The sequence below is a fragment of the Brachyhypopomus gauderio genome, chromosome 2 (assembly GCF_052324685.1).
Source record: "Brachyhypopomus gauderio isolate BG-103 chromosome 2, BGAUD_0.2, whole genome shotgun sequence".
Lineage (NCBI taxonomy): Eukaryota > Metazoa > Chordata > Actinopteri > Gymnotiformes > Hypopomidae > Brachyhypopomus > Brachyhypopomus gauderio.
The window spans coordinates 40,532,488-40,560,403 of NC_135212.1; the positions used below are offsets into that span (position 1 = coordinate 40,532,488).

The 27,916-nt window shown below is 43.9% G+C and overlaps 4 protein-coding genes and 1 long non-coding RNA gene across 8 annotated transcripts; 2 read left to right on the forward strand and 3 right to left on the reverse strand.

Annotated features, from left to right (window-relative positions):
• Positions 1–552: 552 nt before the first annotated feature.
• Positions 553–6,351, reverse strand: rusf1 (RUS family member 1). The gene is made up of 15 exons (XM_076996056.1): positions 6,282–6,351; positions 5,892–6,035; positions 5,711–5,788; positions 5,259–5,373; positions 4,889–4,934; positions 4,745–4,777; positions 4,556–4,661; positions 4,300–4,401; positions 4,060–4,130; positions 3,778–3,962; positions 3,356–3,413; positions 3,178–3,242; positions 2,928–3,065; positions 2,728–2,793; positions 553–2,510 (listed from the first exon to the last, which is right to left on the reverse strand). The coding sequence occupies exons 1-15, from the start codon at positions 6,282–6,284 to the stop codon at positions 2,428–2,430; spliced, it is 1,293 nt and encodes a 430-aa protein (XP_076852171.1). The 5' UTR covers positions 6,285–6,351; the 3' UTR covers positions 553–2,427.
• LOC143504875 (uncharacterized) lies at positions 930–2,518 on the forward strand. Its single transcript, XM_076996057.1, has 2 exons — positions 930–1,113; positions 1,230–2,518. Exons 1-2 carry the CDS (start codon positions 930–932, stop codon positions 2,132–2,134), a joined length of 1,089 nt encoding a protein of 362 aa, XP_076852172.1. The 3' UTR covers positions 2,135–2,518.
• A 1,560-nt stretch (positions 6,352–7,911) lies between the features above and the next one.
• On the forward strand, positions 7,912–14,495 carry LOC143504977 (uncharacterized). Its single transcript, XR_013127690.1, has 3 exons — positions 7,912–8,303; positions 9,987–10,189; positions 10,370–14,495. It is a non-coding gene; the product is annotated as an uncharacterized LOC143504977 (long non-coding RNA).
• prr14 (proline rich 14) lies at positions 14,415–23,781 on the reverse strand. 4 transcript variants are annotated; one of them, XM_076996062.1, is made up of 9 exons: positions 23,484–23,781; positions 22,376–22,516; positions 21,580–21,712; positions 21,110–21,150; positions 18,590–20,899; positions 18,097–18,226; positions 17,268–17,383; positions 17,115–17,183; positions 14,415–14,845 (listed from the first exon to the last, which is right to left on the reverse strand). In XM_076996062.1, exons 2-9 carry the CDS (start codon positions 22,498–22,500, stop codon positions 14,524–14,526), a joined length of 3,246 nt encoding a protein of 1,081 aa, XP_076852177.1. In that variant the 5' UTR covers positions 22,501–22,516; positions 23,484–23,781; the 3' UTR covers positions 14,415–14,523. The 4 variants fall into 4 exon arrangements, with proteins under 4 accessions (XP_076852177.1, XP_076852176.1, XP_076852174.1 ...); XM_076996061.1 differs by having other exon boundaries at positions 22,376–22,519; XM_076996059.1 differs by lacking the exon at positions 23,484–23,781 and adding an exon at positions 22,733–23,365.
• A 204-nt stretch (positions 23,782–23,985) lies between these two features.
• cd2bp2 (CD2 (cytoplasmic tail) binding protein 2) lies at positions 23,986–27,904 on the reverse strand. Its single transcript, XM_076996063.1, has 7 exons — positions 27,752–27,904; positions 26,582–26,657; positions 26,039–26,171; positions 25,794–25,951; positions 25,069–25,669; positions 24,510–24,595; positions 23,986–24,244 (listed from the first exon to the last, which is right to left on the reverse strand). Exons 2-7 carry the CDS (start codon positions 26,654–26,656, stop codon positions 24,134–24,136), a joined length of 1,164 nt encoding a protein of 387 aa, XP_076852178.1. The 5' UTR covers position 26,657; positions 27,752–27,904; the 3' UTR covers positions 23,986–24,133.
• Between the last annotated feature and the right edge of the window lie 12 nt (positions 27,905–27,916).

Sequence of the window (27,916 nt, forward strand, 5' to 3'; positions counted from 1 at the left end):
TTTTTAAATTCAACTTAAAATCCCTGCTAATTCGTGTGAGGATTTGGGTAAAACAATCTGGCAACCTAAATAGGAGGAAGCCCGTGCGTGTAGTAAAGGAAGTGTTAAGTCATCATATGGTTATAGGCCGAATATAAAGGTAAGAGTGATCATTATGACAACAAAACGCTGTAATGTCATAACTGGTTATATATTTATAAACATTAAGTGTTTTATCTCAGTACTTTACATTGGTTTATCAACGCGTCTTGTTCTGGCAACATCTGAGCGTGAGTATTTTTAGATTGTAACCTAACGTTATCTGCACAGGCTGAGCATACATTTTCTGCGCGAACAACAAAGCACTTTTCTAGCCTAGTCGCCTTAGAAAAACCGTTTTCTAGCTATGGTGCTAAATTCCTCAAATGCTTAACATGCCAATTATATGAGAGAAAGCTTCGCCTCTGGGAGAGTCCTGGTGAGGTCTTCCTCACGGAGCTATTGCTGTTAACACTCATTCAGTCAGCGCAATTAATGCTGGAGCGATATTAATTACCATTTGCCAAGAAGAGAACATTTTCATTTACATTTATTTGAGTGAGTTTATATTACATGATTGTGTCGGAGAGCAACAGCTCTCTCTACCACTGTGGAACAAACGCTGCTTGACTTGTCTGACAACTATGAATCATCCTGTATATGGCTGCAAATCTTAAAACACCGCCTCCAACAGTGTTTGTTCTCTGTTTATACAAATAATAAAGAATTTCAAGCATTGTAACGCACTTTGAAGTTTGGACCGAGCAGCTAAGGCGTCACCTTGCTTAACTAACACAACGTGTTGTTCTCATCGAACATATTTGCTCAGAGACTAAATTAGACGTTTTTGCTCATTTATATTTCTCCCCATCATCAGATTCTTTGCCTATAGAAGAAACCCCCTAAATAACATGACTCAGATGGATCTGCTGGTCACTAACGTGGCTGGACTTTTGGCCACTGCTGTGCACGAAGTGCTGCGCGTGATGGGGCAGGCAGTCTCCGAGTACAGGGAAGAGTCGGCGAGGATACGGCAGGAGAACCGGAAACTGCAGCGTAAGCTGGAAGAGCTCCAAAAAAGGATCGACCCCTCAGGTTTGTGCATCTACACCAGGTTTGTGCAAGATGCACCTCCTCATTTGTGCATCTTGGTGTCCTGGTTATTAAAAATACCTGGTGTAGATAACACCTTTATCTTTTTATCTCCTCAGATGCAGTACTGCATGTTTCTTCCTCCATAGCTGTAGACGAGCCTAGGTCGGACTCTCGCCGTGAACGATTGCCGGTCTACAGCCCAGAACACGATCCATTAGAGACACAGGAGAACGAGGACCTGGAAGCCCAGAATCTGCCATTCAAAGAGGAGAAACCCAGCGAGCTTCATGTGGAAATGGGTGCACAGCCCGAAAGCAATCCATGTCGTTCCGGAACCAAGTCGCCAACACGTGAACATTCTGGGAAGAGCAGGACGTTCTCAAAGCAAAGGAGATCCTCCTCCATGGTGTCCACACCCACATCACCAGATGTTGCCGGAACACCAGACCACAGCCACTTTGAAACCGCACTGTATGTAATTTCAAACAAGATTAAAGCAGAATCAGAACCAGAGCTTCCAGAATGTTCTGCAGCAGGACAGTCTGACAGCGTCATCGCACACGATGCAGGTTTTGGCACGGTGGACAACATATCTCTAGGAGACGGACAGAGCCATCAGTCATATAGTCCAGTCCACGGTGAGGCCACCTACATCTTCCAGGACCAGTGTACTCCGCCACACGCACACATCCTCACTTCTGGGGTGGAGAACATGTTTGACATGCCCAGTCCTCCAAACCTAACCATGAGGAAGGACAGTCCACACGCCTGCCATGTATGTGGGAAAACCTTCGCCACATCCTCCAGCCTGGGAGCACACTTTGTGTGCCACTCCAACCTGAGGCCCTTCGTATGCAAGTGCTGTCAGTTCAGGTTCAGCCGATTGGCCGATCTGAAGAAACACGAGCGCATTCACACGGGGGAGAGGCCCTACAACTGCAGCCTGTGCGGCCGGAGGTTCAACCGCACCGAGAACCTTCGACGGCACCTGAGGAAGGTCCATCATGGAGCATTACTCTAGGGTGACCCAGAGCCTCCTGGGAGACGTAGGTCAGGAGAACAAACCAAAAACAAGGGCTTAGCCTGTTTATGGAATGACTGCAGAACGAGCATTTTATGTTAGTTTGAGAGTATAGAGACACGCTTGTGCATAACGCGGAAGTGTTTTGTCATATTTAATAAAAACAACCCTCCAAAAACAAAACAAATATGAAAATCCTGAATCCTGTCACACCTGAAAATGTCCCACGACACATAAGAGCTTAAAGCTACAGTCTGCCGATCTCTCCTCATCTCTCTCTCCGACTGTTCCACTCAGCTCATCTTCTTCCAGTCCACCCTCCATTCGTTCCAGTCCAGCAGCGTCCTGTCCGTCTGCCAGCCGGCTTGGTCCAGACCTGGGAGAGACACGGCTAGATGTCAGGACTGTCCTCGGAACCCCGCAGAGTTAGCGCATTACAGTATACAAAAGATTAGCAGTAAAGGCTTGTGGTATGTTCACAGACTGCTGAAGTTTCCCCCAGGGGAAGGAGAAGCTACACACAGGTTCTCTAGTGTAGGTAATGTCCACGTATGTAAGGCATGACCCTTCTGTCATGTGGAAAATGTTCATACCTGTAAGGAAGGGCTGAAAAATTTGGTCAGTTAGCTTGTAGCTCTCTGCTACTAATTCCCAACAGTCTAAAACAAAAAATACATAGATGAGTATTAAAAAATATATATAGTATTACAGTGTACATGAAACATGAACAAACAAAAGACTGCTAAATAATATAGAAAACCTAGTTCTTTGTGGTGATAGCCAGACTACTTACTCATGGTCTTGGAGAGCTGAGCAAGAGCACCACCTTGTGGTGACAGGTGTAGCACAGCACCGAGACACACAGCCTGACAAGCTGCCCTGATCTCATCATGAACAGATGTATCAGATCCTAAACACACACACACGCTCCCTGCCAAGTGAATTAAAATTAGGATGCATGTAACTTTTGCAGCCTGTTATTACTATAGTGGGTCTCTTACAATGATCATATTACATTACTACTAATACATTTGTGTGTGTACCGTTTTGTATTCCAATGAGGTACGCTTGGGTGGTGTTCCTCAAAGCCAGCTGCAGTTCCCGAAAACTTAAAACCAAGAGGAAAAGTAAATTAATGTTAAAGTGCACTTACAATGATGCAATGTTTGCAACACAGTGAGGACACTGTATTCAATCAAACGAATGAATTGAAGGACATACTCTCTGACGAGCTCTCCCAGCCTCACTCCTAGTTTGATGGGCACTTTCCTTTTAAACTCTGAAAAGAGGGAGACCATTTGTTTGGACACAACGTCAGTGAAACGGACCGATGACAGTCAGCAGGCTTGGCTGAGCTTAACTGCACAGTTCAAGTTGGACTTCTGATCTGGGATTTTGTAAGTGATGGGAGGTGTATTGAATAGTTGATGTAATGGACTCTAGTCAAACCTGACCCCAAGGTAAAAGTAGTGTGAAAAGTCTGTAGTATCTGTACCTTCAAGGCTGAGATTTAAAATCATATGATCTCTATCACTAATGGCCACAAATCCAGTATTAGATTTTATATTTGACATCCAGAATCAAAGACATCTGGCAAGTGATATTGGTGAAATGTCTGAGTTGGACTGCAGACCAGTACGTACCGAGAAACACAGGCTCTTTCTGATTGGCCTCTGCTGGACTCAGAATCCGCCCATCAAGCAAATACTGATGAAGGACGATTGACAGGCGAGCCTCATTAAGTGTCTCCATGACAACAGACCTAACTGCTTTGTAGTTGGCAAACAGGTGAAGGATGGTGAAGAGGAAGAACAGGATAAACGTGAGCCTGAGGGAACATAGCACAGGACATCAAATTACCTCCATGCTCACGTCAAGTTTGAGCCAAACCATGAAGGAGAAGGTGGAGGCTGCAGTGGTCTCACTTGGGGTTGTTGGTGATGAGTGGGATTAGCACCAGGCTCACCAGTAATCCGGCCAGATTAACCAGGGTTTCCTGACAGTGCAACCAACCATACGAGATTAACATCAGTGCAGGACAGACATACACACGTTAGCTTCCCACAAGACTCAACGTTGAGGTGCATACTGGGATTTAGAGGCTGTGGAGTTGGGAGTCCTAAACAAATTGTGTTAACAAGCTAAAAAGTGGCGTAGGCACCAACCTGGCTTCCATCTTTAGCAGAGATGTCGGCCATGTTGTTTCTGCGAGCCTGGTGGACTGTTAGCGCTGCCCTTGTGGCACCTCCAGCCACCCCTACAATAGACTGGAAGGTGATAAAGACCGATGTCTTATCCAAGACTCTCACTTTTAGTGCAGCATTTCTTGTTGGTGTCATTGTCTAACACTGTCTTCATTGTCATTGTCTTTCATGGACATGAGCGTGCGTTCCAGTTAAATTCTGAGGCACATTACAATACCTTGAACACTCCAGCAACGCAGAGAATAAGAGTGAAGAACGCAGGCCAATACGGCGCGGCGATCTCTATGAACATCGCCACGTCATTAAGAACATCAGCGAACAGCCTGAAGCAGATTTAGCGCATGAATTAGCAAGTTCTGCGTCTAAATATACGAGACACTTCACAGTCACTGGGGACAGAATTCACCTCCACTTTTTGGCCTCTGAATCCAATTTGCTCCTGAAAGAAAGTACAGTGGATAAATGCTGTAAAAGCTCAGAGGAACAAGCACCATCTCATCACAGCCCTAGCAGAAACATCTAAAAGAAATGAAGGCACCACGCAGCTCACCCTTTGAGCCAGGCGAACAGGATCCTACCCAGCATTCCTGTTCCATCTGAGCAGAGAAGACAGATAAGCAAAAAAAGAAAACATTTCAGAATAGGGTGAACTCAGAAAATTGTACAGTTCATCACTGTTAAAAGAAGACAGACACACAGCTACATGCTTTACTTTTAACTTTATACCTTGTTTGGGGGGGGGGGGGGGGGGGGTTACACCTTTGACAACTGAGCAGTTTACAGATTTTTATAATTGACAACATCACCCATAACATAGCACATCATACACTTTAACACCAAGACACACGTTGACACACGGTCAGGCACGTGGCCCCGGAGAAAGGTGACAGTTACAAACCTCAGTACAAGGTTACACATACCTTTGAGTAACCAAGTAACTGTTGCTGCAGCAACTGTTGCTTCTTGACTGCCCACTCCAACACCCCTCAGTGAGGCCTGAGTAGCCAATGTGCCTGAGAGGGAGCTGGAGAATGCCTTCACAAGCCAAACAACAATAAAAACAAGAGAATGAGAGGCCATCTCATCTCCACAGTATCAGTTCTAGACCAGTTTGCCACTCCTGCGCTCAGCACACCTTCAGACCGTCCATGTTTTGCACAATCACAGCTCTCATCACAGCTGGTTCAGTATTCAGCTGTTTCAGTTTTTAGTATGTAAGCATCCCTGGATTCAGGTGGGAGCTGCGCCAGAACTAAAGATAGACCGTCTGGAGTGGACGGAAGACTGGTGTAGAAAACGCTGTTCTGGGCCGACATGTACAGAACATCCAGCACATGGTTAACAATTACAATGTTTATCCGTGTGCACAAACCTGCAATGTATCCCATAGCTGATAGCGCAGGTAATCTTGGCTGACGCTTTCGGGATAGCCCTGCGGTAGGAACACGCTCTAGGGGAGAAGGCAAAGTGTGTTAACGCCCCTAACACGTCTTCAGGGTCAGGGTTAGGGTCGGGGTCAGGGAAAGTGTGGAGGAGCCGTGTGGTTGACGCACTTTCAGCGTGCTCATGATGGCGCTCCCCGCAGTTTCGCCGCCGCCGCCTGCTCTTTCCCTCCGCATAACTCCATTTTTCACCCGGTAGTCCCACACTTCCCGTGATCCGTACTTCTCCGTTGCAATCACGTTTCCACGATTCTCCTGCGTGCACGAGAACAGATACTTCGGGATTTGTGTAGGATATACCTTATTTGGGCTATTTGCCTACAGTTCGGAATTATTATAGCGTTGCTAGAACATAAAATGTAGATTCCCCATGTCGTGATTTTTTCACACGGTTTCATTTTTACACAAGTTCCGCTTTTTGTTTTGCTTCGTTTTGTTTTTACAAAAGACAATTAAACCACACGTAATGAAAACGTTAGACGAACCCCGTTCATCACTCACCATGATCCCTCTTCCGTATTTATTTCAACTGCCACGTCACTGCAGCGGAGCACTTTTTGATTGGCTGATGAAAAAATTCGCACAGGCGAAGGCAGTGTGAGCTGAATGGCAAAATCTGTGTGTGTGTATGTGTGTGTGTGTGTGTGTGTGTGTGTGTGTGTGTGTGTGTGTGTTAAATAAACACATTATTATTAATTTCTGATTCAATATCTATTTCACTTAAATTTTAGTCATTAAATCATTTTTATGCTAAAACATAAACTTGGTGATTATGATTTTACATTAATAGGAAGATGCTGTGGGTAAGGAAATGAACAGGCCTAGTACCGTCATGTAATGTCCTATAATCCTGGATTCAAATGAATGGGGCTAGTACAGTCATGGTCTGGTGGTAGGGAACTGGTCTTGTGACCGGAGGGTCGTGGGTTCGATTCCCAGACCTGAGGCCATGACTGAGGTGCCCTTGAGCAAGGCACCTAACCCCAACTGCTCCCTGGGCGCCGAGCTAGGACTGCCCACCACTCTGGGCACGTGTGATCCACAACCCCCTAGTAATCACTTGTGTGTGTGTGTTAACTGCAGAGATGGGTTAAAAGTGGAGGACAAATTTTGATTGCGGTGTAAAAAAATCACAATTGATAAATATGGCACATTTACATGTAAAGACCTATAGTTGCTACTTTTTTGTCAGTTGTAATTTTCACCCAAATCGAAATGTATCCTTTGCATTTACCCATCTGTGCAGTTAGAACACACTAGTGATTACTAGGGGGCTGTGGTGCACACATGCCCAGAGCAGTAGGCAGCCATAGCGCAGCGCCCAGGGAGCAGTTGGGGTTAGGTGCCTTGCTCAAGAATCGAACCCACAACCCTCCGGTCACAAGACCAGTTCTCTAACCACCCACCCCCTGAATTTATAGTCCTGGATTAAAATTAACACACCTAGTATGGTAATGTAATGTCCTTTAGTCCAGGATTAAAATGAACAGACCTAGTACAGTCAGGTAATGTCATGTAGTCCTGGATTAAAATCACACTTTCTGCAGGAGCTTCCCTACCCTCAGTGGTTTCGGTGGTCTGTGGCAACATCTTCAGTTTTATCCTGGAGTTCAGAGATGTTTGACAGATTTTTCTGTGAATACCATGAAGAGATTTGACAAAGCAGTAAAACCTGTATCGTCACTATCATTCATCCACACCCTGTATCACACAAGATGTGTGTATATGAGAGAGAGACAGAAAGACACAGAGTCAAAGAGAAAGAGATAGAAAGACAGTCAGAGAGAGAGATAGTCAAACAGAGAGAGAGAGAGAGAGAGAGAGAGAGTCAAAGAGAGAGAGAGAGAGTAAGTTAACAGCACAAAGAATGTAGGTGAAGGAGAGGGTGTTCTGTGACGTCATGTTTCCGCCGGCTTATTCAGACTGTCAGGAGAACACACAAGCGCTAAGGAATGTGAATGTGACGGCAACCACAGAATCACACGCATGCTGGGAAGAGAACTTCATAAAGGGGAGGGAAGAAGTGTTAAGAGAGTGTTCACTGGGGTGGGAGGGACAGATTGTTAAGATTGTTTGAAGGGTAGGTAGGTAAGAGGAGTGGCCTTTCACTATGCCTCTCCTTAGCTCCAATAACCAAGTACAGGAGGGTGCATCTGAATCGTTCATAGGTTGAACATTAGCACTCACCACACTGAGAGTGAGGAAGTGAAACAATCACAGAGTAGCAGTCCACACTTCTGAATCAGCGCCCAGAAGACCTAGTGTGGGAAAATACCTCGTGGCATTGGTATCTTTTCATTTATTTATAGTTTACTGTTACAGAACAGGTCATATTTGTTTAGGGTGAAAAGGGGACAAAAACATCAAGTTTGGATCACCTGTATGAATTTATTAAGAAAATTGAAAAACAACAACAACAGTAAAATAAACAATACGTTATATAAATCAGGATTATCACTGGCTAGAGACTGAATGCAATGGCTGAGGAATTTAAAGTTCTTCAAGTCAAGTCTGAACAAGTTCGTAAGTACTAAATCATGGTTTGGTTTTCTATTACACATTTTAAGACATTCGGCTTCGTGTGATTTATTTTTTCCTTTTTCCTTAATTTTCATTCAACACACATCCAGGTATGATGTTATAAAGAGTTATATTACGTGATAAACAAATCTTTATAAAATGTCTGAATGAAAAAGAGGTTTTTGTGTGACAGCCTTGTCCCACATGTATGTGTTTATAGTGTGCTGTGCTGGAGCATACTGGTATTTGATGTAATCAGTATTTGTCCTATTTACTAAGCAATTTGATTGTACTGTGATTGGAAATGTGTAATATTTATTGACAGTAAACACTGTCAATCTGCAGAGTGTATAGGTGTCACAGTAGACCTGCTCGGTCCTGCAACCTATAAAAACAAAATACTAGTGTAAAGCTAGACTGTACCTGAGTGAAGTGATGGGTATTCTTGAGGCAATCCCTTCAAATAATGAACAAGCAGGCACTTTTTATGCTTGTGGTCAGGGTGTACCTGTATCCATAGTATAAGGTTTTTAAGACTTTTATTTTGACAGGTGCTTTAGTACAATCTAAGCCTGGGCTGATGTTCTCACAATGGAGGTGATCCCAAACCCAGGCCCTGTGCTTGGCAGTGAGGCTCAGTTACATGTCTTGAAAAGAGTGAGAACAGATTATTTTAGACAGGTATACAGACCATAGCTGATATCGAGAGGGAGAAAGAGACAGTGTGTGTATGTGTGTGTGTGTAGTATAACAGAGACAAAGAGAAGAAATGTAGGAACAGAGAGAGAGAGTGAGAGGAAGAACCAGAATGTCCTGTTTGTTGCGAAATTACTGTACAGCATTGAAGACTGGTAGTGTTCAGAAGCACAGGCCCAATGGTGCCAGTCTGTGTGCCAAATCCCAGCACTGTCACGACGGGTCTTCACCTCAGGCAACAGATTCACAGCACAATTCATGACGTGCCTCAGCAAGATCTCTGGCACGTCATGAAAAAAAGTAATACGTAGTCCACAGTGCAAAACCCCACTGAAACAAGAAGTAACACAAAGGAAATTGTGTTACTTTAAATTATTTAAATTATACTGATGTTATGTCTTCAAGAAAACAGCAGGAAATAAATAGGCCATTTTCATATATTCTATCCCATAGCTGATAGCACAGGTATTATATAATAATAATAATAATAATAATAATAATAATATATATATATATATATATATATATATATATATATATATATATATATATATATATATATATATATATATATAATAAAATATTACCTAATTGCTGTAGAAAATGAATTTATATCCTTTAAATCTATTTTTGTTCATCTTTTATATACTGAAAAAAAGTGTTAAGGTGAACAGAAGAAAGGTCCCAGTTTGATGTTCAGATTAAAAAAATGAAATATGTATACATCATATAATTTAACAATCTCTCAGTTTCAGGGCAAGGCACAATGAAAATGATCTGGGATTCAAAAGTGAAATAAATAATGTTATATGCTTAGGTTTATGTAATAAGAGATGGTTTTCATGGGGAATATTTGGGATCAGTAGCTCAACACTATGTCCACATCGGATTAGCATATGATGTACAGTATATGCCAATTGTGGTTGATGGATTGTGGTTGGCCAAGTTTCACAATGACACTTCAATATATCTCCTCCCATGTATGTGCAGACACATCCAACAGCCTAGCTTCACCGAGCGAGACTAAACCGATGACTGCTGAATCAGGCTTCTCGAATGATGTCGAGGCTGGCTCTGAGATTCCTTCTCATAGAAACCGTACGCAGTACAGAGATCACAGAATACTGGCCGTCATCAGCATCATATGTGGTCTCTCCTGCGTCGGCATCGTGTCTCTGATTTATTCTGTAAAGGTAACAGGCACAGTCATGTTAACACACAGCTTTCACACACGCAGGGCGGGCAGCGCACTGGGTGACTGTATACTGCACCGTGGCCTTGTCCTGTCCTGGCCACACAGGTTCACCTGGACTGTCCCTCGTAGTGTCTCCACTTCACACCTAATCTCATGTCTTCTGTTCTATTTTCTCCAGACTCGGGAAATGAACAAAAAACAGCTCGATGCAATGAGTTCCCAAAAGGCCAAGGAATATTCCCGCAAAGCTCTCAGATGGGGAGTAGCAGCTCTGGTGTCATTGGTGGCCCTCATCATTCTCTTGATTCTGACCATACAACTGATATCTTACCTCCTCACATTCATAAACTGAGTCCCCTAAATGCTGAACTGCAATAAGGAAACCAGCCCCCCTGGAAACTGCTGCCTGAATTAACTGATGTGTTGGCATGTCTATGAATAGACTGAAAACAGTAAGCAGGCACCCGGCAGTCCAGCACTGCACCCAGAATATCGCCTCTACCAGGCCCAGTCCAGCACCAGACCCAGAAGACCGCCTCTACCAGGCCCAGTCCAGCACCAGACCCAGAAGAGCGCCTCTACCAGGCCCAGTCCAGCACCAGACCCAGAAGAGCGCCTCTACCAGAACCTGAGAGGCAGGACATATATGATCTCTAGCTCACTCAACTGAGACTTTGGACACAATTGAGACCTTGAAAACATTTGTCAAGTTCATACTCTGCAGCTAAAACAAATTGTTTTGCCCAAAACATGTAATAAAAATAAAAAATATAGCCGCAAGCGGCGATTGGCGGGTTCACACACAAATAGGCATATTTTGGCCTCAATAGGCAAAAGGAAGCCCAAAAGGTCCTTTAGACCTAAAAGTGAAAAGAAGCTGTTTGGGTTTGGCCAGTGTGTGCTCTACAGATAGTGTGTGATGACATCTGCGTGTGTCAGAAAGGGAGACACAGAAATAGCACATCTGGCTAGGGCTGCATCTATGTGAACAATATAGGAAGGCCTATATTGTGTCTATACATGATTGGGCCTGTATATTACAGACAGAGAGAGATTGAGGGTGCCAGAGACTATGCTTTGTTAATTCACTCCTTGCACACCTTGCACGCCTAACATGACTGCCCGTGTATTCAAAGTATGAATGTAGTCTGCAAAGCCTGGCATTACATGACTGACATGACTGGCATGACTGACATAACTGATATGACTGAAATGACATCACTGGCATGATGAACAAAAGTAATATGACTGATATGACTGACATAACTGGAATGAGTGACATGACTGGCATGACTGTAATGACATGACTGATATGACTGACATGACTTATGTCTGACATGACTGGACTGACATGACTGATATGACTGGACTGAAATGACTGACATGACTGGACTGACATGACTGTTATGACTGGACAGATATGCATACAAACTATACATACATTTAGGTAGAAGTGTGTGTGTGTGTGTGTGTGTGTGTGTGTGTGTGGTAGTGTATGTACTGAAACTATGACAACATATACTAATACATACATACATAAGTATACATAGAAACTATACATACATATAGGTATAAAGGTGTGTGTGTCTGTGTGTTTGTGTGAGAGAGAGAGACAAAAAAGAAGCCAAATATCAGTTTGTATGAGCATGTGTTAGTCACTGAGATATGGGTGGGTATGGCTAGGGAAGTGTCATTGTGAATGCTATAGGAAGGCCTGCTTGTGCCTGTATGTGTGTGTGCCTGGTTAATAGACACAGAGAGATCTAGGTAGCCAGAGCAATGTTTACTTAGGGCACAGAGATGGGAGGGGGAATGTGGGTGAGAGTGTGAGAGAGACTGAGAGTGTGAGTTTCAGCTTGCGTGCGTGTGAGAAGGAGAAGGTGACAGAGGGACTTTACATGCATTCTTATGCATTGTATATAATACTGCACTGTAGAGCCATACGATAACCGATTTAGATGAAACTTGACAAATTTGTTCAGGATGGGATTCTGAATGGGCTTGTGCATTTTGGTCAGAATTGGGTAAAATATGAAAGAGCTTTAAGAATATGAATATTATATGTATCGATGCTGTCCATTAAAAAAATATTTAGCAGGTATAAGTGTCCTCAAATTCAAAATCTTTGGATTGTTTTTTGATTTCACACTCTGTAGAGTATTATAAGACTTTGCTTGACATGATAGTATGAAAATCCTAGGAGGAGTATGAAAAATGATGATTTCAAACTATTATTAACTGTAAATAAACTGTGCATTTTTTAATAGGACATGTAATGGGAAAGTTGTTCGCACTACTGCAAGGAATCAAAAGAGTCCAATTGCATGTTCCCAAGTGGAATTATGTAGGGGATACACTTGCTTTTTTTGCAATAGCGCCCCCCAGTGGCCAATCGACACCCGGCTGGATTATGTCATAGGGGGCGTGCACTTGTCCACACCCAAGAGGTTTCGTGCAGATCGACCAATGGTAAGCCTGTCAAACGCGTGCCGATCACTGATTGGCCGATTACGTCAGCCATTTTGGAAGTATGGCATGTCTGCTTTAGGACCTGGTTTCCAGAGGCCCATAGATGATGTCTGTCAAGTTTCATGTGGATCGGCCAATCTGAGTGCATGGGGCAAATTTTTGCATGTTATAGTGCCCCCTAGCAGGTGAGGTATGGCAACCACTGCGAGCTGCCCCAGACCCTCACACGGAAGCTGTCTGTGAAGTGCCATCTCATTACATGCAAGTTTTCTTAAGTTAGAGTTCCATATGTGCAAAATTTACTATTGAATTTACGCCCCCTCATTTGATTGGCTTATACTGACTAGGTAGTGAAGAAATTAGCATTTTTGTTGGATACATTTTAAAGTTCAGACTCTTCTGAACGTTTTGATACCACATATGTGCACGTATGTGAAAAATCCAGGGACTAGTTCGCGCTCAAAGATGTGTGTGATTTTGCACATTATGCAAATTAACTCGAAATCTAAGTGGGCGGAGCTTAATGGTTGTATATTAATTGTCCTATTGAATTTAGTCAAGGAATGCATAGGAACTGGAATTTTGGTTCTAGGACCTACGGTGTAGGAGATATGGACAAAAAGTCAATATGGTCTGCTATAGCGCCACCATCAGGCCAATTTGGGGTCCCTGTATGGGAATCTGGTCCTTGGAGGTAACTGAACCTTTTTGCCAAGATTGGGTTTTCTAGGCATTACGGTCTAGGCTGCACGATGCATTTTATGTCAAAAAATGGGCAAAAGAATAAGAAAAATAAGAAAAATACCAGCAATTACAATAGGGTTCCCACACTATGTGTGTGTGAACCCTAAAAAACAGGAGTCTCTGCATGTTACAAAATATTTAATTTTATTCAAACATCAAACTGTGTACAGTAAACACCAAGGACGTATAAATAATGCTGTGATGAAAGAACTTTGAAAACTAGGCCATGTTTCAGCTCCATCACTTGATCAATTTATTTGTGCTATCGCAGTAAGTTGTGCTTTGTGTTTTTGTACAATCAGTCAAACTGTTGGCTGTCAGCACTTAGCTTCATTAGGACACAAACCTTCCATTAAATCACTATAAACCTTTAAAAAAAGCAATGTCTCTCATGAATATTCATTGGAGGTGAAACCAATAACGGACACTTATTTCTGTAACATACAGACTCATGGTTTTACAACCTAACATGGTTTGCTTTGTTTTGGGAAAAACGGCACAATATCGGATTGCTTCAAACCACAGATACTGCAAATGCAGAAACTTCATGCAACTGAAAAACAGTATTTACCATCCCCTCCCCATTTTACAAAGGTAGTTCTACATATGTATGGCACATTTAAAGACAACATGGTCACAAACACCCTGAGTGTGAACTGTTAAGGCATCGTCATTACCAACATCCATGAGTTTACACTTCCTCGTATATGAACAAGGGATGGTTCACTGCTGCGTGTTGATGTGTCTGGCTACAGCTCAGGGCCTAAAGAAACTCCGCCAACACTGGGATCAGAGGGAGAAAAACACCTCACCTCAAAACACCTGAAACCAAGTGCTCCTTTCAACATTCAACAGACATTTAAATGCACGGATATATACGTGTGTACACACATACACACTTAATGCCACATAACTATTCAACAACACTTAACTATAAAAATTTACAAACATACAGCATCCATATTATAGATTACAAAAAGGTACTACTGTGCATATGTATTGTAATCATGTCACTTGGATGGGTTTAGTTTATTCTTGACTGATTGTACATCCAAAGGTGGGGGGGACCACAATGTTTGGCAAAAATACTACACAGGTTTCAAAAATACTACACAGGTTTCAGTACGCCATCTGCTCCAATACCATCCATGAGTCCAGTTCGTTCAGTTTGGAGCACAAGAGTGACTCCGTGTCCTGAATATTAAGTGTTCCTTCCCTAGAGGAGGCCCAAACACCTCTGCGGGTTCTGCCAGTCCCAGAATTCCCTACCACTTTCCTCTGAGCTCCTCCTACTCCAGCTGCACCAATGAGAGGCTTCCTTGGCTTCCTGGCCACACCCGGTTCCAGGAATTCAACAAAACGCTTCACCCGCTTCTGGCCAAACAGAGACTGGGATCCATCCCGTCGGCTGAGAGGAACCTCAAATATGGTCTCTAAACGGCTGCAGGAATAAACAGCAACAGTAATGAGAAACCTTGTAGACAACAAGACACTTGTTATTTATGCTAGTAATGGAGTATGTTTGGTGGCAGATCAAGACCAGCTTCACAAAGCCAAATCCAGACCAACTGTGGAGTGGTCGACTCTGCTACTGTATGATTATCTGGGATGTTAAGCTTTTTAATCTCACCAAGTTGAATTGGTAAAATTCTTTCAAACAGATCTAATCTTAAACGCCAGCACAAAATATAAATTAGATTCATGGTTAATTTGCCACATCTTAAAATGAAACCCATATTTTATAGTTTATAAACACAGAATCTGTTCAGCATTTGGCAATATATTAAACGTGTGTCGTGTACATCTGTGTACATATTAGTGCTGTCAATTCCAGGTGCCGCGATTAAAAATCCTCACCAGGATTTTGCTCAGGCTTCCTGGATTGTGTTGATTCCACTCATTTTACCTGGATTGCTAATTAGAAAATCTAGCAAGCTTGAACAAAATCCTGGTGAGGACTTTTAATCGCGGCACCTGGAATTGACAGCACTAGTACATATACATGCCTTATATCAACACAGCCCGACGTGTCCTGTCCGAACCCCTAACACAGACCGACGTGTCCTGTCTGAACCCCTAACACAGACCGACGTGTCCTGTCTGAACCCCTAACACAGACCGACGTGTCCTGTCTGAACCCCTAACACAGACCGACGTGTCCTGTCTGAACACCCAACACAAGCCAGAGGCTCTCATATCTTACACAAACTGAAACATGATGTAAAAAGTCCACGGAATGTTCTGAGCCCAATCCAGTTTCTGAGTTCAGCCCCATCTAAACCCCAACCAAAAATGAAACATGGTCTTTAGTCATAACCTCTACTCCGGTTTACTCTCCTTCACTCTTTCCCACTCACACATGTCCTGCCAATTAGCTGCCATGATCAAGGAGCTCACAACAGTGTGTGATGCGCACACTGGAAGCATAACAGACCACTTCATTGTAAGGGACTAGATCAGTCTAGAATCTCAGCTGCCTTTCAGGAGGCCTCGTTCTCAACATCTTACATGTTCAAACTAGGGGTGACCTGCAATAGTCGCTGATTCGACTATACCCCAAGACGACTATGAACGTCAGTCGAATGTACCATTCTAACTGCATGAGGGTGCCCAAGGATGCTGCTAAGCATTAGTTGTTACATGAAATGTCTTCATTTTCATTATATATAGCCTTTTGTCCAATAAAATCATCATAATTTCCGTTAATAAATATTTTTAAATGATATGTGCGGCACGCATTAACAATAGGCATCTTCCTTACTACACATTAATAAATCACACCCTGCAGTTGCACAATCCAAATGAGCGGACCTGAACATGCTACAGGATAGTCAGCATCTGCCAAAATTATAATGGCTACTTAAAAACTTTAGTTTTTGTGTGGGAGTATTTTGAAAAAGATAAAGATGAATCAAACAAAGTAAAGTGCAAGTTATGTCATCAACGTCTTTCATTTCACACGACAACAACCAACATGGCATACCATTTAAAACGCGTAAGGCGAAAAAAAAGTTCAGCCGTTCAGGTCAGTCTCGTCTCGTTGTGGTGCGTCTCGGCAAGTAGGCCTATAAACATTTTTTGCTGTTGTTTGCTTTTTAAACCCCGTTACTTGAACATTTACTTATAATTTTTTTTGCTGTTGCGTGGCAATTTTTCTTTTTCAGGCAGGCATATTTTATTTAAAATATTTTTGACATTTTGCACAGTGCCTGTCTGACAGTTCAATATGCACACTGACGGTGACCTTTTTTTGTTAATGTTCTCTAATGTTTCATAAAAAAAAAAAAAATAAGTAAATAAATAAAAGCTGAATAAAGCAAACCTACCATGTTTATTCATTTATCTGAGTGTTTTAGGTTTTTACTTTGAAGTGGAAAAAAGTCCTGAATGAGAACGGGATCCCGTTTAAGGTGCTGTAGATGAAAAAAAATAAAATAAAATCCCAGATTCCACTATTAGTCGACTATAGGGAAAATCTGAGTAATCAGATTCGACTACGAAAATCCTTAGTTGAAGACACCTCTAGTTCAAACACTGTTGTTTGTGTTTTCCCCAGAGCTGATTCAAAGCTCTTTCAGCTATGGTTGGTTATGACAGACCTCTGCAATGTATTTATTGTGGAATTCATATCGATGACAAACATGCAAGGCAGCATCTAAGACAGCTGCTAGTCTTCTGTGTACAATGTACGCTGAGGAAAGTGGACTCACCCTTCAGGGGGTTGGCTGAAGTTCTTGTTTGTGTAGATTTCCTCCACACTGAAAACTTTTTTCTTTATCCTAGACACACAAAAAACATTTGTATCTGTATATGTACACCCCCGCACACACACACACTGCGCTAATGAAGCAGCAGTCACACACCTGACCGCTTTAGGCAGGCCCATGGGAGTGAGGTTGTACTGGGGCTTGGGTAAAGTCTTCCGGATGCGGATGGAGGACACTTTAGTGTGCTGAACCTTCTTGCTGTCACTCTGGAACTGATGAAAGAAACAGTATACTTTGGGAAGCAATCTTCAAAACAGGCTGTTTTTGAAATTCGATAGATGTCAGGGCAAAATTCACATTCGGTCTCTCTGTAATCATATTCATCAGTATTCATACATGTAGTGACCACTAAGTAATAAGTGGAAAGGAAATCACTTTATTAAGGTGTATTGAACATGTTGGGCCTAGTACACGTTGATCATGGTATGCTTTACATGCTTGTAGGCTCTCTCTCTCTCTCTCTCTCTCTCTCTCTCTAGTAATAAATTGTGTGGCACTCTCTGCGAGTTGAAGGCAGACAGCCCTATAGGTCTCAGGTCTGTAGATAAGGATGAGCCAAGTCAGAATGGTAGTATATCTGGCGTGCCTGGCATCTGGCGGACCGGAGGAACAAGGAGGCCTTGGCCCGATGACCCTGGCAGGGGAGGGGTGATACCTCACCCCATCACCTCACCTCATGTGGGCCACCGATGAGGCCTAACATGCTTAACTCATGTTACGGAAGTATGATGTAACTCTCTTGCAGACGTTCTCGAGTGTGTGTAATGGAGATCTCTGGGTTGATCCATCTTTCTGTCTTTACTAAACTTTATACTTTACTTTGATGCCCAACTGCTTTTGACTGTTATAGCTCACAATTAATGTTAAAATTTCCACGACAATGTTAACTGAACTCAAAGTATGGGACTACAAAAAAGACTGGCACCTTAATTTCAAAGAGGGACGAGTCTGTCTCTTCAGATACAACTCTCGACGGAAGCACACATTGGTCTTCATCGTTCCTTCCACGCTGGACACCATCATGATCTACCTCCACTGTATCAGGCTGAAGGACACTGAGATGGCGGAAAATTATGTAAACTACTGATTATGCAGTTTGGCAACATTCTCTACCTCTCTACTCAATGTGCACTTCACTTTTGAAAATATAATAATAATAATAATAATAATAATAATAATAATAATAATAATTATTATTATTATTATTATTATTATTAATAATAATAAGCCATTCAATTTGTGCATCCATAAGTTTCATAAGTGAGACCTTCCTATAAACTCTTGCCCTGCCTCAGTAAAAAGTCTAGCCCCGCCTTCTATAGTCTTCTTATCTTATCTAAGTTTCTAAATGATTACAATATCTGAACATACAATTTGACAGTCATTTGCGAGAAGAATATAGAAACATAACAGATCACCTGCAGGGAGATGAGACTGTAGCTGAAGCCCACCCAGGAGAGGAAGGACCACAGACAGAGGGATCAGCGAAGACCGTGAGCTTAGTAGAGGCAAGAGAAGACTTCAGAGGAGAGGCTGACGGGGGCATAACAAAAGCGGGTGGAGGACAGGACTCCGCACCAGAGCCGCAGGATTCGTTCGGCTGTCGACTTGATCTCCTGGAGAGGAATGCTAGGGGACTTGACAAAAAACAGGCAGCAAGGGCTGAGGGGGAGGAGCAGGGGTACAGACGGCCAGAGGCTCCTCCCCAGCACACTGGGCGCACTTCCTTGCGGAGGCACAAGGGGGCAATCTCCCTTTCTATTTCCACAGTACAGACCGTGTGTCGGCGAGCACGCTTGTATGGACAATGAGCTAGGGCGTGGGGTGGGGCAGGAGAGGATCTCCTGTGTGGTGAAGGGAGAAATTTGGCATGGGATGGGGTAAAATGGGTGTCATCATTGTCCTGCATGATCGGGATGTCAGGGCATGAAAGACTGCGCAGGAGTCGAGTGGAACCGCTACCTGACGACGTGCCCTCCTTCACTGGCCGCTCTGGGAGACCTCTTCTCCTAGGCTCCTTCTCCATCACCTCCTCCACCCTCTCTGAAATCTCACTTTTGCAGAACGGTCCATTAAGCTCATCCCGCACAATCTTCTTAGGTCTTCCGAAATCTCTCACACATTCTGGAACCACAGGAGTGTCTTCGAAGAGCTCGGGCTCGGAGGACACGTCAGGGCCGTGGTCCATGTGAGCAGCCACTCCCCTCTTACTCCTCCTGCACTTCAGCAGGTTCCCAGAAGCAGCGCCTGCCAGCAGCAGAGCCCCAGTTCCATGTGCGGCTGGACCAACCTGCAGGGTCAGAGACATAGACACTCTCTGCTCTTCAAACACACCCGCGGCTTTTTTAACTGCTCCAGTACCTGCCTGCTTTTTAGCAGCTGGCCCCAAAAGAGCAGATCCTAACGCTGTGTTGGGGGTCTCCAGTTTATGCTTAGCTTGGCGAATTTGTCCCCTGCGAACATGTTCCGTCTGTGCCAGATCCGAAGCTCCGGGAAGCCCTGATCCAGTCGTCTGCTCTCTGGCCAAAGGCCCTGTCGACACTACAGGTTCAGCTCCGCGGCTGTCCCCACCCTGGTTCTGATCCCTCCTCTCCGTACGAGAGAGGGCTCCGTTGTTCTTACGCCGCCTCGTCTCACGGGTAGTGACCCAGTTTCCCGAAGCCCCTTCAGCACCGGGCACTTGTTGTAGCAACACGTATGCCCGTGGAAAGTCTCTTACATGGCTGCCGCCACCTCCACCCAACACGTTTGCACTGCTGCTGCTCTGTAAATCGCTAGTCTCCATGGCGCCCTTTGCAACAGCTGAGGAAGATGAGAAGTCGCTGGCGTCATTCATAATCCCAAAGGCTGCAGATGCTCTACATTTCACACTCATGTCTCTCTTCCTTCTAGTCCTACTTCTAGATGCTTGGCCCATTTCCTCCCTCTCTGAGGAATCATAAGAAGCCGTTGTCTCTGGAATTCTGCCCTCGTCTCTACATGCATATTCCACGGGATTCACTACATCTTCCACACTCTTTCGGGTCCACAAAGTATTGGAACATGTAGCTGCTTTTTCCTGGGAGAATCCTTTTGAGTCTTGGATTGCAACACACTCCAGTGTTTTTTTAAGCCCTTTTCGAGGGCTTGTCCTGGTGGACATTCCCAGAGTAGCAACCACGCTGTCCACCATGCCTTGCTCATCTGCATCCAGGGTAAAGGAGTGTGAGCAGTAGGAGTCTGGACGAGAAGTTTCAAGACTGGGAACATCTGAGCGAACATCACCTCCTTGGTCAACCAGTGAGAGCTGGGACTCCATTCCAGATGAACCGGAAGTGTCTCTCTCACTTTCTGACCTTTTCGGTGAAATTTTATCTGTGTCTTTCGTAATGTTTACATTACTTGAGTCAGAGTCAAACACAAGTCTTTGTACAACTCTATGTTGCTTTTGGGCAGTATTCTTTGCCTGTACCTCGTCTTTGTGATCACTTCCTATATCCATCTGTTCCTCCTTAGTTGTAGACGACTGTCCAAGATTTGAGCCAGTCAGTTGCTCATGATGGCTAGATGGTGCACTTGGGGGTGGAGAGGAATTAGATTTGAAGATTCGAGCAGGACTCATGACAATTTCTGTGAAACTTGCCATTTTGGATCTGAATGATTGGAAAAGTGGGCCAATCACCCATTGCTTTGCTGGTGGAAGGTCTTCTGAGAATTCTTTCTCCAAGTCCAATCTTTCAGTTTTGCCTCTGCAATACAAAAAGGCAAAAGGAAAAAAAAAAATCTACATTTTGAAAAACCTCATACCAATATTGACTAACCTTCCAAAAAAAATATCCCCTTCACCTACTAGACAGGCAAATTTAAAGAACATTCTGACATGGAACTTTAACATTTGTAAGTACAAAAACAGATGTCAATGGATGTTTATTCCAGGGAATGATGCTCTCATAACTCACTCTTGTTGCTGGTCTTGAATATCAGCTTCGTCTTCAATGTTCTGTAAAGAAAAATACTAGATTGGCAGCAGAACACCAATCAATCTTCATTTCACTTTCTCACACACCATCAGACGATTCAATGGACCGAGGAAATCATTGTGCACAGTGCAGATGAACACATATTAAACAATAAAAGGATTTTCTCCAAACATGTCAACTAGCATATATTCTGGTCTCACATATTGGTACATGATGGTTTGGCCATCAGCATGGCTACATTTTTCTAGACTGATTAAATCTGAGATTTCCACCCACATAAGCAATACAGCATGCATGCACACAGAAGAGAGGGCGATGTGTTCCAGTGACTCAGGTACCACATCGCCACAGAGAAGCAGCTCACAGCACAGACACCGCTACAGAGCAACACACACACACACACACACACACACACACACACACACACACACACACACACGAGACGCTACCCTTGCGTCGCTCTGCTGGCCGGGATCAGGGCTGGTCCTCAGGCGTTTCGCAGTCTTCACTCTGCTGCAGCCGCTGCTCTCTCCGGTCAGTCCCCGTTTCTGACAGGCATACGACCACCTCGCATCCTCACAGCTGGGAACAGTGCACGACATCGATTAGCAAAGATCACGCATCGTTCACGAGGCTGTGAAGTTTAGACCACCAATGCGGCAGAGACGTCCGAGTCTCGTCACATAAGCAGAATTCAAGACTGTCTTTAGAAAGCTCACATGCAGCTCAGCTAATATGCTCATCACGTAGACTCCTCTCAACACACTGGCTGCAGCAGCAACATCTAAGGCCAGCTAATAGATTTCAGAAAACCTCGATTTTATTGTACAGAAAGAGGGGCCTGGTATGAGTCTACGGACTGAGGACAACCTACATGCACAGGTTGGAACAGTGATCAGAGAGGAGATTGGTGAGTGAAGAGCAAAAGAACAGTCTGTTCTGGGATCAGTGAGCCAGACTGTGGGAGAACTAGAACTGGCAAAAAAGGCAGACTAAAAGCAAAACTCACAAAACCAGTGGTAAAACACAAAAACTCCAGGCCAGCCTCAACTCGCACGTGTGCACACATGCGTACACACACCCCAACTATGATGACTTTACAAAAAGGGAACCTGGAACCAATCACAAATGCAATGGTTTACAGCAGCATATGCATAAAATAATCTCCTCAACCTTTTTTATACTGCTAGTCTAACCACAACGACAGAGACGCGGGTGGATGGAAAGACAATATACGTTCTGTACCAGTAAAAAACAGGAGAGCTGGTTTGGGGTGCAGATTCTCCATGACAGTGAACACACAGAGCCCTGGGAGAGGTCGGGCCATCTTCCTCCATCGGCGCAGCACACCCTTGGGGAGATGTCGGCATGCACCCCGCTAAGCCCCTTCTGACGGGAAGAGATACAAATAAATGTAGCTGGATACAATCTAGTCCTAAACGTTAGCCTGTGCGACTGAGTTTTGTTTTTCCCCCGCTTTTATTTTGGTCAGACTGCATTTCAACTACGACTACAGTCGACGGTTTAATTACGTGAATCGTTGATTGGTTAATTGGCTGATAATTCAGCGGCGCCGCGGGGCTACAGTGTCCGTAAACTCACTCGAGCTCCGACACCTTCAAGACAAAAGAGCCCCGAACTTTGACCTCGTTCATGGTTGTCAAGGAAACACACGGCGGCAAGCAACGGCGCATAATTAAACCGCGGTCGTTTTGTGCGCTTCGGTAAATTTAAAAAATGGTATTTGGTTTGAAATATCGCTCGTTGGCGAAGTAGCTAGCCGTTTACTTAGCTTCATTTGACATCAGCTAGTCAAGTTCAGACAGCTAGCAGGCTAACTTGAGAACCAGTTTCGGGTATTTTAAACGTCATTCTAGGCGGTAAATAGCGCGCAAGCCGACGACACATTCCTGTAGTCCTTAGTGCCAACAGCGTTAAACGGACACCTGACTTGTAACCATAGCTACAAAGTCAGCCCCGCGTGCAGATTTATCCAGCTAGCTAGTTAGCATCATATCTACTTCACCTGCTTTAAGGCTAGGCTAGCTCCAAAATAATGAAATGACTTTTAACAAAACGCTGCGGGCACATTAGCGAGGACATGGTCAACGTTGACGACCAGCTAACCGGTCCTTTATTTATCGCCGGTTGGAATGAGAGGTTTGGCCGACGGGGTTTTGTCAAGTCATTGTAAATAGCCCGCTCGTTTAGCTAGCTGTGCGTCACGGAAGCTAACGTGCTAGCTAGCCTCGGCGAGTTCGCTTCAACTGGTGCGGTCGCCGAAAACAAACACACGACTGAAATGAAATCCATGCGTACTGAATTATAAACAAAATTATTATTCCACACGTACCTATAACTTTAAGAATGCATCAGGCTTCACTATAAATACAATTGATCTATTTTCGGTGGGGTTGTTTTCTTAAATATTAAATCGGTGATGACATTTCTACGCCGGACGGCGCCCAAGTTTCAGCATTTCGGCTCACTTTACTCCTTCAGCTTCATAGGGAGAGTTGCGCCCCTTGGCCAATGGCGGCTTCGCATTGCACGAAAATATCCCGCCTTGAAGCAGCATCAGAAAAGAAACCAATTAAGAAGTACACACATCGACGATGTGGCCAATTCGATTTCAGTATACCGGATTATCTTGGGCGAAGCAGCCAATGCCGCAAGAGACGGCCCAGTTTGTCCCCGGGCGAACCTACATAACGCGCAGCATGCGACTGAGCGAAGCAAAAATGTTTATGTAAGCACTGGAGGCGTGTAGTTAAAAACAAAAACACAAATATACAAACAACCCATAGTGGCCTGCATATGCATCTCAAAGGAACAACATAAAAAAACCACTGATCTGGATAGTCACCAAAGCCTTTATTTTAAAACAAGAGCACGATCAGATATCAAACGGTTAGACAAGAGAAGCACTTAAGGTTTCCTACATGGGCGAATTTTAGAGAAACACTTAAGAAGAAAAGAAGCATGTGTAAAAACATGATCGAATCACGTATAAAGTTCAAAATCCAATCTCTTGGAGTTGTAGAACTGTGCACCTTCCTGATCGATCCTCCTGCAGTAAACCCCATCCTTGAAGTAGCCCTGCTCAACCCATTCCTGGAGAAATGGAAGAAGAAGAAGATAGGAGCCAATGATGGGAACTCAGCTAGACTTGGAAAACAATAAGTTTTGCCAACTAGGAAAAGTCTCAGCAAAACAACATTTCTTTAGTGTGCCAACCCCACCCCCAACATTTTTCCATTCATCCATCTGTTCATCTTTCTCTTTCTTTATGCACTCATCTATTCATTGATCTATTTATCCATTCACATTTATTGAAATGGATTTGTATTGGTGAACCTTCATATTTCTAGATGCCCACCTGCATCTGCTGGCTGCTGAAGGGTCCATAGAGCTCAGAGTTCTCCTTGTTCTCCCATTTATACTCCCACATGACCTCTTCACTCACTGCAGAGGAAAAACACACTTCAAGATCTACCAAACACTCTTTAAAAGAGGCAAAGAGCATTAGATAATGCATTAGTCACATTTTTATAAGACTCATACAACACACACAAACATTTATACTTCAAGACTCGTACAACATGTACATTAAAATAACCCTCAAATGCAATACTCACACTTTAAAACATCCAAACAAAACATAATCACTTTGTAAATAATCCTATCATTTGTAAATAATCCTTGACCCAAACAAGACACACTCAATTTAAAAATACAGATGATAACTTTAAATTGACTCCCAATAGATCAACTTTAAGGACTCCTCGACAGGGTCATGCCATGTTCTTGAAATAATCAGACAGTCGATATGTACCTGATCAATATTGTTTTGATCAAAGCCTGTCTGACCTCCTTAGGCCGTCTTGATTACTCATGACAGAGTGCCACGCACCCACCACCTGGCACCTCCCCCTTACCTCTCCTGTCATCCTCCTCCTGCTCATCTCCCTCCTCCTTCCCCCTGCCATGCTTCTCATCAAACTTGTCAGCAAACATATCCAGCTCATCCTCGTCCTCCTTCTTGGCCTGAGGCCTTGCCTGCTGTCTCTGCTGCATCCCCTTCAGCTTGTAGGCCAGTCGTTCATAGGAGTGCTGGTAGATTTCATACTCCCCAACACCCACCAGTCTGTCTGCCAAGGCCGTCAGCCTCTCCAGCTTCTCAGTGTCTCTGTTTGGCACCTCCACTTTCTCCGCCTCTTGACCCACCTCCCCTCCTTCCCTCGCTCGTCCTTTTTTCTTCTGACCCCCTAGGCCCCCGAGCCTTCGGAGAGCCATGGAGACAGTCTCCCCAGGCAACAGCAGGCTGACAACAGCCTCAATCAGTTGATAATGGTTGTACGTGGCAAGTGGGTCTTCCTGCAATTCCTCCTCCTCATCTTCCTCCTCTTCCTCATCTGCCTGCCGTTCCTCACGCTGCCTTTCCTCCTCAGCCTCGTCTTCGTCGCCAGGTCTCCGCCTCCGCTTGGCACCAAGACCCTTCTTCTTCTTCTTCCTCCCTTGCTGCTCTTTTATCTTCACCTGCATAAACACACAGAGACGGTTTTCCCCCTACACTGCTCAAAACGGTCACACCTCTAAACAGAGACAGAATTATTCTTGCTGTGGGTGGTTGTGACTGACAGTGTTACGGCATAAACGGTACCCAGTCAATGTTGTCCAGCCAGTTGTCCCTGATGTCCTCTTCTTTTTTGATGAAGTAGTTGCCCTCTGAGTCGAAGTGGCCTTCCTGCATCTCTTCATGCAGATTGAAGGGTGTGATGGCCACACCTTCATCATAATCAATTGTTGCCATTTCCTGACCTGCAATCACAGACAATATCAGTCACCACACACACACACACACACACACACACACACACACACACACACACACAAAAGAACACATACCTTCCACATCATCACTGGCAAGTATGTTATACTTGCTGTTCTTCTCCCCATCCTCTCCCTCGTCTTCCTCGTCACTATCTAGCGAGTGCTTCTCCTTAAACCTGGAGCCTGGCCCACTCACTTCTTCATACATCTGTAGAGGGAAATAGCAGGGAAGGACATTTCATGCACCACATCACGACTGGAAGATATTCTGAGGTCCTAACACAACTAGAGCCATACATATACAGTAACAAAGTCTCTTTTATGTAGCCGTCTTCCTCTTTTATTAGCATTAGCCCACGTGCTTGGCGATTTTGGTTACTTGTGTGGACATGGTAACATGACCACACTGATGAAGACACAAAACTATGCAGGTTTGCATTGGCTTACAGTCATGGTGCAACTGAAATCTTTTATCAGTACCCATGATGCAACTGTGTAAAGGGTGCATTAATAAATCCCAACATTTCCTGTAATATCCAGACAGCCATGTAATTGTAATGTACTAGTAAATAAGGGGTCTTAATGGAAACTTCTTTCCAACACAACACGACTGCATACCTTCTTTTTCGGCACATCGTCATCCAAGTTAAACTCCCCATCTCCATCCTCAAATGTGACTTTCCGTTTTGACATTCTAAGAGACATTTGAAAAAGAGCATGAGTATTGTGACTGGTACCAAACCCCTCTGGGGCCAGGTCACCTTTCTGTTAGTTGGTAGGTTGTTCAGGGTAGCAGGGAACCCTGCAAACGTGAATATTCTGCTGAAAATATCCCAAAAGGTCTAAAAATATCTGTGATGCAAAGCATGGGCTGCATGTGTCCTCAGCAAGCAATTTTTCATGTCTCCAACTATCACTAAAACATATTTGTTTTCTTTTTTTAATCATCGATGACTGCTGTCTATGACTGAAGACGGCATGCATTTAGACATGTAAATTTGGAAAACAGGCTGTTTATACGCTACACATTTGAAATGCATGACAGTTCTACAACAATGCAAAGGCTGAATATATAACTGATATAGCAACGCGTTAACATGCACAAAATGTTTTTTGAACAATCTAATCATTGTTCGATGTAAACATAAAGACTTTTGAAATGCATTTTACATTTGCATTTTCAGCCTTTATTAGTCGCTCCAATCTAGAGGTATGACAGAAACACATGCGGAACAGCTTGCTCTACCAGCTCAACGAGGTGATGTCTAGTAGCTTCAGGTCATAACCAAAGTCCACGATCGCGACACACATCCACGCATTAAAATACCGCAAGCGATCACCAACTCAATAAACTCCTCGTAGGTATTCGAGGTGGCGCAGAGCTGCGCAGAATTGCGCAAGTCTGCGCCATGACTAGTTTGGAGACCCTGTGAGCTAGCTGAGTTTGTTGCTGTGTCTGGCCTGTCAGAATCGCCACCTATTTCTGACTACCGTTACCTTGTATAGCTTTTGATTCAGCTAACGTTAATAACGCCCTTGTGGAGAAATTCAAAGAAGACAGAGGAGACCTAGCTGGACAGTACAAAATAATCAAGAACCGTGAAAACGTTGAGCTACCTTGCTACCAAAGTTAACGCGTTAGCAAGCTAACTAGCTAGCAAGCTTCTTTCTTGGCTGATGGCCTGGTGGTGTAAAGCTGGGAAGTGACTCTCCAGAAACATATGTAAATTCTGTAAAATACTTTTAAAAGTAGTATAATTTGCACTGAACAGTAGATGAGCTGCATACCCGAATGCTGTTGTTATTCCCTCTGCGCCATTCAACTTTACGGCGGAAGTGACGTCATATGTGCCGCTGCTTCGCTAGGTTTTAGAGACACTGCAAACGTTATCGCCCCCTTTCCGCATTGAGCACAATTCAGGATTAAACAAATACTTAAACTAGCAATAAAAC

Coding starts and splice junctions, on each gene's coding strand:
- LOC143504875 (XM_076996057.1), top strand. CDS start 930: ATGACTCAGATGGATCTGCTGGTCACTAACGTGGCTGGACTTTTGGCC. Junction 1,114..1,229: donor AAAAAGGATCGACCCCTCAG/GTTTGTGCATCT, acceptor TTATCTCCTCAG/ATGCAGTACTGCATGTTTCT.
- rusf1 (XM_076996056.1), bottom strand. Junction 5,374..5,710: donor AGCTATGGGATACATTGCAG/GTTTGTGCACAC, acceptor TGGCTTGTGAAG/GCATTCTCCAGCTCCCTCTC. Junction 3,243..3,355: donor CTGGGAGAGCTCGTCAGAGA/GTATGTCCTTCA, acceptor CTTGGTTTTAAG/TTTTCGGGAACTGCAGCTGG.
- prr14 (XM_076996058.1), bottom strand. CDS start 22,824: ATGCGCCGTTGCTTGCCGCCGTGTGTTTCCTTGACAACCATGAACGAG. Junction 20,900..21,109: donor ATTCAAGACCAGCAACAAGA/GTGAGTTATGAG, acceptor TTTGTATTGCAG/AGGCAAAACTGAAAGATTGG. Junction 17,184..17,267: donor GGCCTGCCTAAAGCGGTCAG/GTGTGTGACTGC, acceptor TTGTGTGTCTAG/GATAAAGAAAAAAGTTTTCA.
- cd2bp2 (XM_076996063.1), bottom strand. CDS start 26,656: ATGTCAAAACGGAAAGTCACATTTGAGGATGGAGATGGGGAGTTTAAC. Junction 26,172..26,581: donor ACGATGTGCCGAAAAAGAAG/GTATGCAGTCGT, acceptor TTCCCTCTACAG/ATGTATGAAGAAGTGAGTGG. Junction 24,596..25,068: donor GGAGGAGGATGACAGGAGAG/GTAAGGGGGAGG, acceptor TTTCCTCTGCAG/TGAGTGAAGAGGTCATGTGG.